This window comes from Chlorocebus sabaeus, chromosome 16 (genome assembly GCF_047675955.1).
Source record: "Chlorocebus sabaeus isolate Y175 chromosome 16, mChlSab1.0.hap1, whole genome shotgun sequence".
NCBI classification, from domain to species: domain Eukaryota; kingdom Metazoa; phylum Chordata; class Mammalia; order Primates; family Cercopithecidae; genus Chlorocebus; species Chlorocebus sabaeus.
In genome coordinates, this window is record NC_132919.1 from 31,381,595 (window position 1) to 31,396,054 (window position 14,460).

Sequence of the window (14,460 nt, forward strand, 5' to 3'; positions counted from 1 at the left end):
CATCCTACTCACCAAGGGGAGTCCTTCTGTTTCATATGGGGAAGGGAAAGAGAAACTTAAGGCTTCCTAGAAGTCATAGCTCCAACTTCCCACCCAGCCCAGAAATTTCTTCCATCTCACTAATGGAGGATCATCCAGGACTGGGGGAGGAAAAAGCACATCTCTCAGGCTGATGAAAAATAGCAGCCTACAGAGAACTTCCTCCTCTCCACCCTTTACCAGCGGTGGGGAGAAGTTACACACTGGGTTCCAAGGAATGCTGTTCACTTATTCTGCCTGCTAATAACAATGTAGATAGCAGAGAGATGTCAACACAAGTAAGTAATTCATGATAGTGGGAGTAGGTATGTTCAACAAGCCACAAAGTCAGATTTGCCATGGACAACTAATTAAAAATTTACTTTTAGATAGTCACAGAATTTATACACATATTGATGAGTCTAACCTGTGCCTGGTTCTTTGAAGGCATGTGGGTTTATTCATACCATAGAAGGGAGTGCTGACCGATTTTCTCTCCTTGATCAAACTCTGGCCAGGCTCTTCTGGGCCTTCTTCTCTTCTAAGCCTCACCCTTGGTTGGCCTATGAAGACTTGAACAAACACTAGCATAGTTTCTAACAGCTCAAGGCCGCATCCCTAGAATGCCTCTCTCCTCTCTTAAAGTGCCTGCCTGAGAAAACTCGAGGCTGCTAAGAGAATTTACTTACTGTTTGTTTCAGCCAACACCTGAATATAGGGCCCCTGTCTCCCCGTCTCTGTGGGAGGGTAGGAGCCTAACTAACTTCAATAAGCACCAGTTAGCAAACCCAGATGCTTTTCACAGGGACCAATACCTTGTATTTTGTGATTTTTTACGTCTCTGACTCTGCTGCTCAAGCCCTTGCTGTTCCCTCTACCCACTCCCTCATTCTCTCTTTAAAACATCCAAGGCCTCTCTATGAATTGGGGTTGAGTTCAGCTCATGCTGCACCCTCTTCCCTACTGCAAAAGTAAATAATTGATTAAAATCTGCCCTCGCTGTGTTAACCCATGTCCAGCTTTGTTTACTTTTGACAGTACTCAGGAGCTCACCTAGTCTAGTAGCTCAGGCTTTCAGCTCACCTAGGCTGCCTGTCCATCTGCATGCCTTTACTGGATAATCGTTGTTCTCTCTCTTCTTGACTCTTAAATCCTTAGCCTTGAACTTTGCCCCTGCCATCCTCATGCCCTCCTTTGTCCTCAAGGATACATTTTCCTGGTTGCACCATTTGGTTTCTACCTTGCATACCCTTGGATATCCCCTTTTCTGCTTGCACCACTTGTCTCAGTCTCTGGGAGCCCACAGAGGCCAGGCTAACCTTCCAGCACCTCCTGCCCCTGCATCAAAGCTGCAATCCCATTCTCTATGTGCTTCAGTGAAGGTTGACCTTGGCCTTTATTAACTGTCCAGGCATTGTGTACAGGGCACAGTTTGTGAGGCCTATGCCATCAACACTTTCCCAGAGAATAAAAAATAATATCGCTTATGTATAGATTTATGACCAGTTTTTTTTTATTTTTTTATTTTTTAGACAGGGTCTAGCTCTGTCTCCTAGGCTGGAGGGCAGTGGTGCAATCTCAGCTTACTGTAGCCTGTACCTCCCAGGCTCAAGTGATCCTTCCACCTCCACTGCCCAAGTAGCTGGAATCACCGGCATGCACCACCATGCCTAAGTAATTTTTTTTTTTTTTTTTAAATAGAGATAAGGTCTCATGATGTTGCCCAGGCTGGTCTTGAACTTCTGGGCTCAAGCGATCCTCCTGCCTTGGCCTCCCAAAGTGTTGGGATTACAGGCATGAACCACCATGCCCAGCCCTACAACCAGTTTTTAATGCAGAATATCACTTTATAAAATGGCTAAACAGCTGTGATCAGTACCAGATGAAAGATGACATTTGAGCTAATTAGGGTAGGAGCCTAACTAACTTCAACAAGCACCAGTTAGCAAATCCAGATGCTTTTCACAGGGACCAGCACCCAAACCCCTTCCTGTTTTTTGTGATTTTTTACTTCTCTGACTCTGTTGCTCAAGCCCTTGCTGTTGCCTCTACCCACTCTCATTCTCTCTTTGAAACATCCGGGCCTTCTCTATGAATTGGGGTTGAGTTCAGCTCATGCTGCACCCTCTTCCTTATTGCAAAAGTATATAATTGATTAAAATCTGCCCTCACCATGTCAACCCATGTCCAGCTTTGTTTACTTTTGACAGTACTCAGGAGCTCACCTAGGCTAGTAGCTCAGGCTCTCAGCTCACCTAGGCTGCCTGTCCATCTGCATTTTAAAAGCAAGCTGAGCTCATCCATTATGTGTATGTATCTTTCCTTGCTCCTCCGTCGTGGTTCTCTCTGACTCTCCCTTTCCCACACCCCAGAGCGGGTGCCTTCACTACTCACTGACTTAGCTCTGCCTAAGGTCTCCCCCAGAAACTTGTCTTAGATGATCTCGTTTAGGATTCCCTCCCAGTTACAGTCTCTCCAGCTTTATTCTAGGAAAACCAGGCAACAAGTAACCAGGAGATAAGAGAAAGAAACGGAGTCCATCTCTCTCCGCAGTCCTGCTTTGAGACTGCCTCCCTACTGAGAGTTTGCGAAGGTCTCCCTTTTGAGATGTAAGACTCGCTTCAGACGTGAGGCTGTGCCCGTCCTCCCTCCACCCACAGACAGAATTGATGCAGCAGGCCCAGCTGGATGGGTGAGGTCCCCTCCCCAGTGCTATATCAAAGAGAGCAGGCAGGAGCCCACGCAACAAGGGCTCGCTCCACTTAAACTCTGTGATGGGAGAGGGACGCCTCCACCCCTTTTCTTTTTGTAGGCTGCTTTGAATTGTATTAACACAAGTGATGAAACATATCAAACCCTGGTTAGCAGTTTCCCTTAGCATCCCCTGGCCAAAAAAAAAAAATAATTTTTTTTTTTTTAAATTAACTTGTGCAAAAAGTCAACTGTAACAGAATGGTCTGGAAAAGAAAAAACCCAATCAGCTTGGTGAAAAGAAAAATGAGCTGGGTTTCCTTCATGCCCAATTTTAGAAACCAACAGGTGGTACAGGAGAACTGGTGAAGAAGGTTAGCCAACACCTTTCTCCAGTTTCACAGTAAAGCCCTTGACCGAGTAGGAATTCCATTTCTCCTCTTTGTGCCTCTGCAGGGGGTCAGGGGAGGTTGAGGACCATCAATCCTGGGAGCCCAGGGAACTTACCCTCTGCTCCTGTGTGGCCACAAAGGTCTGGAACCCTGGAGCCACCCCAAAGCCCAGCTCTTGGATGAAAGGTGGCTCAGACTGACTGTGGATCTGAACTTTCACTCCTGCTTCAAATGTCGTTTCCTCTGAAAGAACAAAGACGGACAGAGCCATGGGTCAATAACAACAGATGCTCATGGAGTCCTGGGATTGAAAAGCTCAAAGGGATGCTGAAAAGACCCTGTGATAAGCAGAATAATGGCCTCCAAAGGTGTCCACGTCCCCACCTCTGGAAACTGTGACTAGGTTACCTTACACGGCAAAAGGGACATTGCAGGTGTGATTAAATTAAAGCTCTTGAGATGGAGAGACTATCCTAAATTATGGAAGTAGGACCCAATGTAATCACAGAGGTTCCTATGGAAGGGAGGCAGGAGGATCACGGTCAGAGAGAGAATGGAAAACTGCTATGCTGCTGGCTTTGAAGACAGAGGAAGGAGCCATGAGCCCAGGGATGCAGGTAGCCTCTAGAAGCAGGAAAAGGCAGGGGAATGAATTTTCCCCTAGAGCTGCCAAAAGGAACACAGGCCTGCCAACAACCTTGATTTTATTGAGCCTAGGGAAATCCATTTTGGACTTCTGACCTCCAGAATTTTAAGATAATGAATTTGTGTTGTTTTCAGCCACTACATTTGTGGTAATCTGTTGCAGCAGCAATGGGAAACAAATTCAGGTCACTTCGCCAGGCTAACTCCTTGCCTCAGTTGCCAAATCTGTAGAATGGGATTATAAAATGAGTCAAACGCCTTTGTTTTATTGACTAACTTTTCTTCTGAGTCACGAGCTGAAGGTGAGGACATCAGGAGGAAGAAAACATGATGACGCAGCAGTGGAATAAAAATGCAAGACCTTCTTGTATGCCAAGGTGTTTGCCCCTTGGGGCTGCAAAGGCCCAAGTAGAAGAGAAGCTTCCTTCTTTTTTTCCATTGGCAGAAGAAATGGCCCTTGGCAGTGGGAGGTTGGGGGTGGTGCAGAGCCATCATCCTAAATGTTTAGTGCTCACAATAGGTGGAAAATGAACTTATGGGACTGTATAAGCCTTTACCAGATCCCTTTCTCTGTCTTACCTTCTCCAAATAGTCTTCAGAATGAGCTCTCCAAATGTAAACTGTGTAACTCTCTCCCATGTTTCCAAGGACCCCAGGCTCCTTACCCACCCCTTCCCTAGCCTTGTTCTGAGCAGCCTCTGTCTCGTGGCACCATGCAGGGCTGCCTGGATTGGGCATCACCGGTCCCCACTCGGCACAAATGCATCTCCTTCTGCCCAGAGTGTCCTTCTACCTTGTCCACCTGACCATCTTCCCACTTGTCACTGAAGATTCAGCTCCCCAACCCCAAAGCAACTCTTTCCCTTGCTCTGTTGTATCTTCCACATCTGGCCACTGGAGCCCCTGCCATAGCACGTCATCATGAGCCTTTAACTGTTTCCTCCAGCAGGCTGGAGCATCCTGAGGCCAAGTTCTGGGCTGTCTCTCTGGACCTCAAAGTTCCTTCACAGGGCCAGGCATACACCAGGCACTCAGGAGATGCCTAATGAATGAATAAATGGGAGATTTATGGGTTAAACCTCAATCACTTATGAATGGACAAGGCCAGCCTGGAGTTCAAATCAAGGAATGTTCTCAAAGAAAAAAATGGGGAGAGAATGGATGAATGCAGGAATGAGAGAAGATGATGAGGTTGGGGGTCAGGGATGGAGAGAGGGAGGACATGTCAGCACTCAGGCTGTGGCTTGGGGAGGGGGTTTGGGGACACACTAAAGCTGGTACAGAAGAGAGTGGCTGGGAAGGAAGGGCTGGGGCCAGCCACGGGAAGGGCATGACCTAGGGAGAGGGTGGGGGCCATTGACTGAGGTAGGCACAGGAGTCTGGAGCAGGGTGAGAATTCCAAGGCCAGGGGCTGTGTGGAAAGAAAGGCCTAGTAGGCAGACAGGGCCCCAGAGAAGGGTAGGCAGGGCTTTCATCATTTAGACGAGGAGACCCTCAGCCAGGAATCCTTTGGATATGGTTCACGGAGTGGGAGAGAATCCAGACAATCTACAAACACATCCCACTTCCCTCCAGTACAGTCATTGTTCTGTGGTTTCTGTACAGCATCACCCTGTCCAAACTCCTATCCTTATGCTCCTGGATGCCAGTGGCTTTGTGTCAATCTCTCCCATCGATGGTGAATTCCTCAAGAGAGGAGACCATATCTTATTCAGTCCAGGGCCCTGTCACCTAACCCAGGGCCTGGCCCTCAGAAGGAGTCTCAAGGAAGGTTTTTAGATATGGGAGGAGGACTTCAGGAGAGGGAGAACTGGATGGAATGAGGCGGTTGAATAGTCATCTTTCAGTGGCTGTGTTTTCAAAAGTCTGCCCAAGACAGGGGTTGAGGAGAGTGTGGAGCCTGAGAAACAGACTCAGATGGGGAAGAAGGGTGAGTGTGGAGGGCTGTTGGGATGACAGGGATGCCCCTGCTGGGAGGAACTGAAGGCTCCTTCAGTGAGCCGTGGGAGGGAACAGGAGAGATGCCAGAACTTGTTTTTGAGAGCTAGCTGAGGCCGTGTGTGCCTGCTATACAACTGAGCTTAAGAAATCTTGCAGCCAGTAAGACAGGCTCAAAGGAGAGGACCTGTGGCTTACAGGTGAAATGAGAAATGAAGCCTTCCTGTCAGAAATGGCATGAGTAATGGGCAAAACAGATAGGCCTGGTATGCCTTTCTTAGTGAGAACCGCCCAAGGCTAATCAAACTGGGTTTGGATTTGGAAGAGGTGCTAGCTTATTCTGAAAGCAGCAGTAGCTGTAGCCAAGAGTAAAATCCTAAAGTAGCCTCGTTTTTTACAAACACCCAGTGGCTGGATGAACATGAGTGGGAGCAGGTGATAGGTAAGGTTTCTTCTCTCTTTAGAACACTGATGTCCACTGGAACTTTCTGCTAAGATGGGAATGTGGTATTCCCTGTGCTGCCCAACATGGTAGGTGCCAGTTACAAAAGGCGGCTTGTGTGACTAAGGAACTGAATTTTTCATTTTATTTAATGTTAATTAATTAAAACTTAAGTTTAAATAGCCCCATGTGGCTACTGGAAACATTACTGGATAGCACAGTTCTAGAATATCCAGCTATGAGCAGACTATAGCCCTCCCAGAGCTGAGCGGGTGACAAGGGCTCCGCCATATTGCCTTCCTAAGCAGGTGCTCTGGAAAGGCCCTTTTCTGGAGTCCTGGGTAGTTTGGGCAGGGTTCTGAGCAGCAGATCAGTGTGTCTTTGTGGTCAAACCATGACTTTAGTTCCAGATCCTCTATCCTGCTTTCCCCAAAGTCCTATTTGCACATCTCCAGATGTATTTCTTTCTATTTCTTACCAGAATTGCCCTTGGCTTCCCTCCGAAGATTGCTTTCCAGGTTGGTAGTGAAGAGTACCTCCCTGCCTCACTCTCTTCCCTTTCCTGGGCATGGCACAGTGTTGAGTTGAAGACCCAACTCGAGAGCTGAAGTTACCAAATGTAGACTGTTAGAGCCAAGGCAACCTCACACCATCCACTTTGGAGGTTCCCAAGCTAGAATGCAAGTTAAAATCTCCTAGACGGCTAGGGTGAGGCTTCCTGGGATCCACTCTCAGAAATTCTGATTCAGTTACTCTAGGGTGGAGACCAGGAATCTGCATTTCCAGAAATTCTGATAAAGGTCCGAGGTCATCTGCCTTTGGGCAGTGATCTAGTCCAGGAAGGGGAATGTCACACAGCAAGTCAAGAGCAGAGCAGGGGCTAGAAGCCAGGTCTCCTGAGTTCTAATGTGGCACTCTTTCTACTCCACCAGGAGTGTGGTTTATTTAGTGTGAGCAGATGCCTTAATTCATAGCTCTGGAGTTCTGAATGGGGGCTGAGGGCATGGGATATCTTTTTCCTTGTCATCACCCCTAATGTTCCTAGCACAGTAGCTGGCACAGAGCAAGGCTCAATAAATGTTTGTTGAATGGAAGAAATGAGTGAGGAAGTATCCCTTGCTTGTGTCTGCTGTTCCCTGCTGTATCTAGGCAGCTGTGAGTCTGCCCAGGTTCTGGAGAACACTGGTAAATGCCAGCACCCCATAATTCAGGAATGCTCACCTGCTGGGATGCAGGTGGGACTGCACACACAACAACAACACAGCAACAATAACAGTAACAATAACTGGGACTGCACTCACAGTCTGTGGGTCCCAGTGCCAAATGAAAATGCAGGACCCCTTGTTAAAAAAAAAGTTGTTAAAAATTTATAAAAGTAAGCATTGCTATTAAAAAATAAAAGAATTTCAAGACAGCAATCTCAAGAGCATTGAACCAAGCGAGTGGCCCTTCTGACTGTGGGCCCAGTGTGACCGCCCTGATAGTAACAACTCAAATTGGTGCTGGACAGAATCGTTCACATCCTCGTATTTGCCTTATCGGCAACTGATTCAACGCTAAGCTCCTTCAAAGAGTGTAGGTCCCTGGGCAGTGAATGATTTGTTTACACATCATGAACACCAGGATTTAAGGACAGAAAGAGAGAGAGGGAGAGGGAGCACGCAGACAGAAAGGGAAAGCTACTACATACATAGCATGTAGACAGTACGCACATGGGAGTTCTTGTTAATTGGCACCAAGTTGAAACCCAGACAACGTAACATGAAAGATAATGCTGAACCAAGAGGAGTGTGGTAAGATGGAGTTCAACCTGCAGAAGTCACAGTCTCCCAGTGTTTTCCAAGAGCTTAGTCATAGATGGTACAAGGTGAGATCTACCTGGCCAGGGAGGGAGGTGCATTTTCTGAATATGCAGAAAGGATATGGGAGTCCTGTAGGAAGAGGCAGGAGCAATGGGCAGAATGCATAACGGGGCAGGGAAAGTGCATCACGATAAAAGAAGCTAAAATCTTTCATGTTGGCAAGTTACAGAAAACATGCCAAGAAAATAAACACTGGAAAGAAGTAGGAAGAAAAGTTTATCTGAATAGCTAGGGGGAGTTTTCAGAGCTCAGAGAGTGAACGTGCTGATACAAAGCAATCTTGCTTTGGACAAAAATGACTTTATAACAGTGACTGAGTGAGGGAACTCTAGCTCCCCAGACAGCTTCAGAGGAGTGGGTGGGACAATGGCCAGCCATATAAGGGGCATGTCACAGTGCAGCAAAGGCCTCGTGTGGGTGTGGGATAGCTTCTGTTTGCACCCTCTTCCCCAGTGCTTCTCCACCCTGCTCTCTGTGCTACGGGTTTGACTTGCAGAGACTGTCTTGATGGACTCCCTTGCCCTCTGGCTTGGGATCAGTCAATGGTGGGCCAGGTAGGAAAGTGGAGGGAGAGAGAAGAGTAAGGCCGGGGTGTCTAGTCTCTCAACTCCATTTGCTGGGTCACTGTGGGTTAGCTGCACGTCACTTTGGAAGGTCACAGCTCTGGGTTGCGGGCTGGAGGGAGAGCTCTTCACAGCGTCTCTCTCTGGGTTTTGACACCAGCTTCTTTCCTTCTTTCCGAGGGGTGGTAATGGCTCTCCCTGCTACCAGTCCCAGGATGCTGCACCCTCCTGTATTGCTTTCCCAAGCCTTGCCTATGGCTTTGTTAACAGTCTTTGATTAATTTTCCCTTTTAGTATTCAATTTGAGAGTGCTGTTGATTTCCCTGCTTGGGTCCTGATTGGTGGATCTCCCATGGGCTCTCACTTAACTCCTGATAGATAGCAGGAGTCCCCTCTGTGGTACCACACAGGGAAGGACGGCCGTTGTGTTTGAGCAAGTGCATAGGGATAGAGACCTCCCTCCCTGAAGGGGCAGCTCATGGTTTTGAAAGTTCACTCTTATTTTGGTTGAAAACTGCCTGCTTATAGATTTTGTCCCCTAGTCCTAGCTCCGCCCCTTTTACTCGACACCTCTTTAAGGATCTCCCCAGAGATAGTGTGCCTGTTTCCCAGACAAGTGAGTCAGACTTTCTGAGAGAGGCAGAAATGCAGACCTCTTGGACCTGGAGCGTCAGAACCAGAGAGAGCCTAGGATAAATTGATTAAATGCTTGGGGCTGTGGGGTCAGGCAAGTTGAAGTCTACTTCAGTTCTGTGAACTATAGCAAGTTATTTAATCTCTTGGAGCCTAATTTTTCTCTTTTTGAAAATGGGTATGAACATAAAAATGGATTGTTCTTCATAGAGCTGTTGCGAGGCTTAAATGAGCCATTGCATGGAAAGTTCTTAGCACAGAGTTTAGCTTAATAACTCAACAATTTGCAGTGTCATCATCACCATCATCATCATGAATTCAGTATTTCTGGCTTTTTACAAGATCCATGGGGATCAGTTGCTGTTTTATGTTCCTCTTTGCTCATGCTGGTCCCTCTATGTAGACTGGCCCTTCCTCTCGTCTTCCATGTGGTTACCCTCTACCCACCTTTGCACTCACCACCTCCTCGACATTTTCCCTCCATTCGGTACCCCAATGTCTAGTACTTACCATGTTCATACTTGATCCCAACTCCCTCTCTATTAAGACTGAGAGACCTCTTGGGGACAGGGTCAATGTTTACTTATGTTTATAATCACAGTGCCTGACATGGGGTGGAACTCAAAAATGCTTGGTGAAGTGAACAAATGTGCACAATTCACCTCTGAGACACAGGATTGCATAACTCACCTCTGAGACACAGGATTCCACCCTCCTTGTTTTACAGATGTGCCACCGAGATGCTGAAAGGCGGGTGGATCTGTGCGGTTCTCACAGGGAGTTTGTGGCCAAGCTGGGTCCACATGAAACCTGCTGAGCCAGCTCAGAACCCCTGCTGCAGCCCAGTGAGTGTGCAGCTCTGTAGGGACTTCAGGCCAGAGGCTGACAAGTGCATGGGGGCTGGGCAGGGGCAGCAAAGCCTGCCTGGGCCATCCCCTGAAGGGCCGTGGTTGGCATTCCTGTCTTGGGCGGCTGATATCTTTCTGGTCTCTGCTGCTCATTTAATCATGTGGCTTAATCCCTGGGGATCTGTTTATTAAGGCCCATCCTTTGGGCCTCACTGCTACCTATCATCAGACAAATGGGCCTGGAGTGTCCCTGTGTCACCCAGGGACTTGGCTCATCAGCAGCTGGGCCACTCACACCCAGCAGTGGCATCTCTGGCTGCCACTGTCAAGCAGCTGCTGTGGCACTGCTCTGCATTCCCTAGGGAACTGTAAAGTGTGTGTGTGCCTGTGTGTGTGTGCATGAAGACGTGTACTAGTGTATGTGTGTGCGAGAGAGAGAAAGCAAGAAAGAGAGAAACTCTCTCTGAAATGTGGGAACATTTTTCTTATTTCTTCTTATTTCCCTAAAGCATTTCCTGAGATGCTGCTTTGGAGTTTGTAGAAACAGAAAGGAAGAACTGACCTTCTTAAGGACAAGACCCAGAGCTGGATGCTTCACAGCAGTCCATATTCGTTCCCTCACTCCCTGGACAGTTATGCATTGAATGTCTACCATGAGCACGTGCCACCGGCCTTGCACCCTTGCCTGGCTGGCTTGGAGTTTTAACTAAATCATGTATATTTTCTGCATTACACTTAGCGTGTGCATGAAGTACATCTTCCCAGAATGAAAAAAGTCAGGTTGCTTCTGGCTGCTAAATGGATACCTGCCTCCAAGCGTGTTTCTTATTTATGGCATCATTTCTCCAGAGTCCTCGGACACCTGTGGAGACCCCTATCCAGCACAGTGAAGCCAACAGCACGGTGAAGTCTCTGTCCTCTTGGAGCTCATGTTTGGATGGGGGAGGCGGACGACAGTGAACAGGTACACTTGTAACATCAGGCTGGCAGAGAAAAGTGCCAGGAGAAGTGACGCAGAGGGAGGGCAGGACAGGTGTGGTTCTCTTCGCTGGGAGTCAGGAAAGGCCTGTTCAAGGTGATGGTGTTTGTATAGTAACCAGAATGAAGTGAGCAACGGGCCATGGGATGACCCGGGAGAAGGTGTTCCAGGCAGAGGGAACAGCAAGTGCCAAGGCTCCGGAACAGGTGTACAATGGGCCCACTTCAAGAACATCAAGGAGGCCAGAGTGGCAGGGACATGGTCAGAGGTCAGCTGACCATTTCGTTAACACCTCACAGTTACCCTTAGAGGTAGGTGCCCCCATTTTACAGACATGGAAACAGGCTCAGAGAGGTCAGCTGGCCCTAGCCACACAAAGCAGATCCAGAATCCAACCCTGGTCTGCTGGGCTCCAAGGCCTGTGCTTTTTGCCCCCTGCCATGAGGCCTTGCTCACATACTTTGTGCCTTTCTAGCATCACTGACCACATTCTTCACTGGTTTGGGTCCTTTGGGACTTTGCAGGCTGGGACCCTGAGCTGCTGAGCTTTGCATCCCTTCTGGGTCATGGCGAAAGACAATCTTGGCACACATACGGTAAGCTTCGGGGTTTCACAGACTTGATCCTGCTGGCTCCTCCTCCCAGCTGTCCTGAGGCAGGCGTCAATATCTCCATTTCATTACATTTTATTTTATATTTTTTACATTATGCTCATTTTTCAGATAAAGAAACCAAAGCTCATAGAAAGTAAAGGACATACCGGGGCCAATGACTCACGGCTGCATAGAATTTTGCAGCTAGGAGACCCCTTGACAATTTAACTAACTTTTCACCTTTCAGATGAGAAAATGGAAGCTCACAGAGAAGACAGTGGCCAAGGGCCATGTGGCAAGTGGCAGGCGGGCAGTGGCTGGGATCCAGGCCTCTAGATTCCTCACCCTCCTCTGCCTTTTGTTAGTGGGCTAGAAGCCACATTGGTCTCAGATGACAAGCTGATAAAGTTCCAAGCTGGACAGGGAAGGATGGGGAAGAAGAGTTTAATTTGCAGTGGGCTCAGCAGCCTTTGTTCTTTCATCTTCGGAGTTCAGTGAGTGTGGGACAGAGATAGTAACAAGGACCAGAGTCCCAGCCCCAGCCTTGAGATCCTGGTGAAAAGGGCCTGCTGATGCTGTTTGAAGTGAACCAGAGGTGTCATGTTAGACCCTGCTCCCCTGCTCACACCAGAGAAATCCAGGGAAAGCCCAAGGCCAGGGAAGAAAGGCAGAGAAGTGCATCAAGAAAAACATAGGCTCTGAAATCACAGAGACCTGGGTTTGACTCTTAGCCCCACCACTTAATTGCTGTGTGACCTCAGGCAAGTTATATTGCCTCTGAGCTTTAGTTTCCTTTTTGTTCAAATGAAGTAGGGGCTAATCTCTCAGGTTACTTTGGGCTGTAAAATTCTACGAGCTGGGGGCCATGTGCAAAGGTCTTCACCTCACTGCATCTCATTTTAATCTCCTGCAAAATAGATTTGAAAAAAATAGATGTGACTGTTCAGAGCTCACATCAAGTCAGAAGAGGCTGATTTTTCTAAAGATAGCACAAAGAATTCACAAATTGCTGCCTATCTAAAATTGGGCAATGTGTATCTTGTCCTTCCTCTCCAACCCTTCCCTGGCAGATAGACACGGTAAGGCAGCATCCCTAGCTAAGAAGATCCGAAATCAGCACAACGACGGGCAAGCTCACGCTTGATTGCTCACAGGTGATATTTGGAAGCTAGGCAAACTTCTGGAGGAAGAAAAACATCAACATTGTGTCCCCACGCGAGATGGGCTGCAATGATGTCTATTCTGGGTGGCAGCGTGATGCAGCAGTGTTCTTACCAACGGCTGGTGATCCAGGAGATGTTATCAAGTGTCCACAAGAGTTTGGCGAAGGCTGCAAACTTCAGCCCCTCCTGCAGAGCCATGGAGCACACTAGTATTTTAAAGACCCTATGACGTCCTGCAGCAAAAACATGTTATACTTTGTTGATCTGAGTGTTACCTAAAGCAATCTTTTTTTTCTTTTTTTGTTTTTAAGGAACACTAGCTTTGTGTGGAAAAAACCAAGGAGGACCAAATCAGAAGATGTGGATTCAAATCCTATTCTAATACTTCTTAGCCATGAAGTTATATAAATATAAATATATATATATACACACACACACATATATATATATTTATTTATTTTTAGATGCAGTCTCACCGTGTCGCCCAGGCTGGAGTGCAACGGCGTGATCTTGGCTCACTGCAACCTCTGCCTCTCGGGTTCAAGCGACTGTCCTCCATCAACCCCCTGAGTAGCTGGGATTACAGGCATGCACCACCATGCCTGGCTAGTTTCCTATTTTATTATTTTTTTAATTTTTTATTTTTAGTGGAGACGGGGTTTCTCTATGTTGGCCAGGCTGGTCTCGAACTCCTGACCTCAGGCGATCCACCTGCCTCAGCCTCCCAAAGTGCTGGGATTAGAGGCATGAGCCACCGTGCCCAGCTGCTTACTGCATTTTAAAATGAGTTATTCTGTTAAATGACTAGAACTGCCCTGTCTACATCATAGAAGTGTATGAGCATCAGTGGATGGAATGTGGGAAAGCACCTTATACATTGTGGGGTGATGTACCCATGTTGGGGAAGGAGATAGTTAATGTTAGATCTTGGTTATGCAACTGAGAAACGTTGCATATTCCTGCTAAACAGAATATTTGCAAAACATACATTTCTGAAAGTACCATGTGTGGAGTTGGGGCTAGTCTCATTACCAAAATATTTATGTGAAGGATTCTTTAAATAATGAGTTTCCCTAGTGCATTCAGTCTCAGAGATTATAAATTACTTGATAAGAAGGCTCATGACTCTGGGTGGGTAACTGGTGTTCAGGAGATGATCACCCTTGAAATGCCATCAGAAAATGTCTAAAATTGTAGGGAAAGTTGGTGGATGATTAAGATTCTATTTGTAAAAATTCTGTTTACACACACCAATGGTGGAAGTTAGGTACAACCAGATTGCTAAGTGGCTCATGTATATAGATTGTGATGTGATTGTAGAATTCAAAATCATCCGGAGCATTACTGGATTCATAGCAACTTTTTGTTACACAATATTCTCTCAATGAATTAAAAAAGCACCAGAGTTTTCATGTGGGGTAATGCCTGAGAAATATTTTGATGTTAAGAAGACATCCTCATTCTTCCAAATGGTGGGGAGCAGTGGTCTGGATCAGAGCTTCTTACATTTGGATGTGCACACAAATCTCCTGGAAGATCCTGTTGCAACATAGACTTTGGGGTTGCAGGGGGCAGGGATTCTATGCATCTAACAAGCTCCCAGGTGATGCTGATGCTGCTGGTCAGAGGATTACACTTTAGCAGGACTCTCAAGAGAACATCTACACTTTTGCAAAACATGCAGGCCCCTGGT

The 14,460-nt window shown here is 47.2% G+C and overlaps 1 protein-coding gene across 2 annotated transcripts in view; it reads right to left on the reverse strand.

The window, feature by feature from the left end:
• The window catches only part of ASIC2 (acid sensing ion channel subunit 2), a 288,559-nt gene that overhangs the window by 67,162 nt on the left and 206,937 nt on the right, over positions 1 to 14,460 (reverse strand). For both annotated transcript variants that reach the window (XM_008011004.3, XM_073004848.1), the window contains exon 3: positions 3,217 to 3,344. In XM_008011004.3, the coding sequence (XP_008009195.1) occupies positions 3,217 to 3,344 (128 nt within the window). The remainder of the gene's footprint in view (positions 1 to 3,216; positions 3,345 to 14,460) is intronic.